Source organism: Branchiostoma floridae, chromosome 12 (assembly GCF_000003815.2).
Source record: "Branchiostoma floridae strain S238N-H82 chromosome 12, Bfl_VNyyK, whole genome shotgun sequence".
In the NCBI taxonomy this organism is placed as follows: Eukaryota; Metazoa; Chordata; class Leptocardii; order Amphioxiformes; family Branchiostomatidae; genus Branchiostoma; species Branchiostoma floridae.
Window position 1 is genome coordinate 14,863,875 of NC_049990.1, and position 3,264 is coordinate 14,867,138.

The 3,264-nt window shown below is 46.6% G+C and overlaps 1 protein-coding gene across 1 annotated transcript in view; it reads left to right on the forward strand.

The window, feature by feature from the left end:
- Window positions 1-43: 43 nt before the first annotated feature.
- Window positions 44-3,264, forward strand: part of LOC118427036 (collagen alpha-3(VI) chain-like) — a gene marked incomplete at its 5' end in the record, with an annotated part of 14,284 nt that continues 11,063 nt past the window's right edge. The window contains 11 exons of the mRNA XM_035836674.1: window positions 44-154; window positions 339-403; window positions 556-695; window positions 840-952; window positions 1,157-1,224; window positions 1,402-1,550; window positions 1,662-2,219; window positions 2,358-2,473; window positions 2,658-2,722; window positions 2,868-3,007; window positions 3,152-3,261. Of these exons, the coding sequence (XP_035692567.1) occupies window positions 44-154; window positions 339-403; window positions 556-695; window positions 840-952; window positions 1,157-1,224; window positions 1,402-1,550; window positions 1,662-2,219; window positions 2,358-2,473; window positions 2,658-2,722; window positions 2,868-3,007; window positions 3,152-3,261 (1,635 nt within the window). The remainder of the gene's footprint in view (window positions 155-338; window positions 404-555; window positions 696-839; window positions 953-1,156; window positions 1,225-1,401; window positions 1,551-1,661; window positions 2,220-2,357; window positions 2,474-2,657; window positions 2,723-2,867; window positions 3,008-3,151; window positions 3,262-3,264) is intronic.

Sequence of the window (3,264 nt, forward strand, 5' to 3'; positions counted from 1 at the left end):
TTACATATTTTCATATGTCGGTTTTTTCTTTCATATAGTTGGTACAAGTCAGCAAATTGTCGTCTCCATCTGCATCAGAAGAACGTACGATACGGTCCTTCTGAACGCCAACTCCAGTGATTCCACGGCACTTTTCCAGCAAGTTGTTCAAGGGGTAAGAACCGATCATTTCTCCATTAGAAGTTGTGGTTTCTCCAGCAGAGCTCTTTACTCTTACATTGCTGTTTTGGCACATGTTTGCCGGAAGTCATAGGAAGAAAGGAGTTCTGACCAACAGACCGATTTTGGTTGCATCTCTTCTAACCCAGTTTAACACCATCTTCTCCATGGTTTTGCAGCTGACGACTACCTTTACGAGCAGTCCGGGAATAGCAGCCATTCAACCTATTGGCTTCGCACCTGGGTAAGTATGAGAAACCTCTTCTCTCGGCATAGCGGGCGCCAGTTGAAAACAATAATGTCACTAAAACTCTATGTCGGCATACCCTATATAGCTATAGTGTAATTTCGGGATAGACATGTTTTCTTTGGATCTTAACCCTATTTCTCTTCCAGCTGTGGAGGCGTAGTTTCCACCGTGCAATGCGCCGTTGCTCCCTTCGCCCTGCAGACTGTGTCCAACACCTTCCAGACTCTACAGGTGAACTTGGGAGTCTTGACGATTGATCCTGCAGTAACTACCGTTGTGTCTGCTGGTAAGTATACTCGGCTTGGTCACGCTCGTTGTCTCAGACAACTTAACTCCACTTCATAGAGGTATCGGAGCAACATTGAAGACGAAAAGTTCACATGTAGCCATTTTGCCATTTGGCGCTCAATATCATATGTACTTGCTGCAGCCACAAGAAGAACCGTTATTGTCACGGTGGAGCTGACTCTTACCTACATTGTGGACTATCAAGATACGTCATCAGAAGCATATACCAACTTGAGCGTCACTATCGAAAATGCGGTAGGTTCTTTTCTGTGTAGCCGATTGTGAGCAATGTTTCCTGCTGAAATCCCTTGTCATATATGGTTCTTGTTCCTTTTTTGATAGAAAGACGTTTGCTCGCTCTTTATATGCGACAAACATTCAACGCATATCCAAGGAGCTTGATTGTGCTCTGAAGCCCTTGAACTAGTCACGAGCACTCTTCTTCATCACCTTTTTCAGGTCCTGCAAGTCTTTGCTGCCAACCCAGCAGACATCCAGTCGGTGGCCATCACGTCGGTGGCCCCAGGGTAAGATTGAAAGTCTTGCCGTATGAAGCTTTCTTTTCAGTCACTTTTCGGCTAGGTATATCTCTCAAATTGAAGCCAAGCCGCTACAGTGTACTTTGTACTATTGACGACTTTGCTTCCCATCCTTTTTGGCATCGAAGAAAGGTCATGTGCATTATGCTTGTTTTCTCTTTGCAGAGCGTCGGCAACAAGCACATCGGTGACTGTAAGTGTGGTGACTCTAGGTGCAAATGTCAACACCACCACTCAAATCATCGTCAATACCACATCGGCGGGAGTGCAGCTTGGAAACCTGCCAATAGTGTCATCTACCGTCGGAGATACTAGTATGTTGACATGTGCTATTTCCGCCGGGATGATGTCGTTTTCTTCTGCGTTTCTTGCTGTCATGTTCTATGCAGATGTGGCTTTCATCTAACTTGTTTCGTTCTCCCTAGCTCCTCCCTGTAGAGCAGTAGCAGACATCGTCTTCCTTGTGGATGGCACCGGCAGCGTCGGCTTGGAGAACTTTGAGCGAATGAAGACCTTCATCAGGCAGCTCTTTGCCTACTTGGATATCGGAGAAAACGCCGTTCGCGTCTCTATCGTTCAGTATGCAGCCCAGGCGCGCACAGAATTCTTCCTTGACCAGTACTACGACCTCCAGGAGGCGCAAGATGCAGTGGATGGTATTGAGTACATGGGCGGCTACACGCTGACAGGTAAAGCCATCGACTTCGCCACCAATCTGCACTTCGACCTGAGGAAGGGCGCGCGAGCCGACGTCACCAAAATAGCCGTTGTCATCACCGACGGCATATCCTATGACGACGTCAACCGTCCTGCTAGGAGGATGCGCCAGGCAGGAATCGTCACCATTGCTGTCGGTGTGGGCAATAACCTGGACAGAGACCAACTGACAGCTATCGCAGGAGATGCAAAGACTCTTCTGTCTTTAGATGATTTCGACAGACTCCAGGACTTGACTACCTCTCTGCCCACCATGCTTTGCGACGGTAAGATGCAAACTGTGTTACTATTCTGAAGTTTTTTCGACCTCTAAGGAATTAAAGGATGTAAGCCTTCTGTTGAGTCTTGTTTGCTTGGTTACTTACATATTTTCATCTGTCTGTTTGATTTTTTCTTTCATATAGTTGGTACAAGTCAGCAAATTGTCGTCTCCATCTGCATCAGAAGAACGTACGATACGGTCCTTCTGAACGCCAACTCCAGTGATTCCACTGCACTTTTCCGGCAAGTTGTTCAAGGGGTAAGAACCGATCATTTCTCCATTAGAAGTTGTGGTTTCTCCAGCAGAGCTCTTTACTCTTACATTGCTGTTTTGGCACATGTTTGCCGGAAGTCATAGGAAGAAAGGAGTTCTGACCAACAGACCGATTTTGGTTGCATCTCTTCTAACCCAGTTTAACACCATCTTCTCCATGGTTTTGCAGCTGACGACTACCTTTACGAGCAGTCCGGGAATAGCAGCCATTCAACCTATTGGCTTCGCACCTGGGTAAGTATGAGAAACCTCTTCTCTCGGCATAGCGGGCGCCAGTTGAAAACAATAATGTCACTAAAACTCTATGTGGGCATTACCCTATAGTGTAATTTCGGGATAGACATGTTTTCTTTGGATCTTAACCCTATTTCTCTTCCAGCTGTGGAGGCGTAGTTTCCACCGTGCAATGCGCCGTTGCTCCCTTCGCCCTGCAGACTGTGTCCAACACCTTCCAGACTCTACAGGTGAACTTGGGAGTCTTGACGATTGATCCTGCAGTAACTACCGTTGTGCCTGCTGGTAAGTATACTCGGCTTGGTCACGCTCGTTGTCTCAGACAACTTAACTCCACTTCATAGAGGTATCGGAGCAACATTGAAGACGAAAAGTTCACATGTAGCCATTTTGCCATTTGACGCTCAATATCATATGTACTTGCTGCAGCCACAAGAAGAACCGTTATTGTCACGGTGGAGCTGACTCTTACCTACATTGTGGACTATCAAGATACGTCATCAGAAGCATATACAAACTTGAGCGTCACTATCGAAAATGCG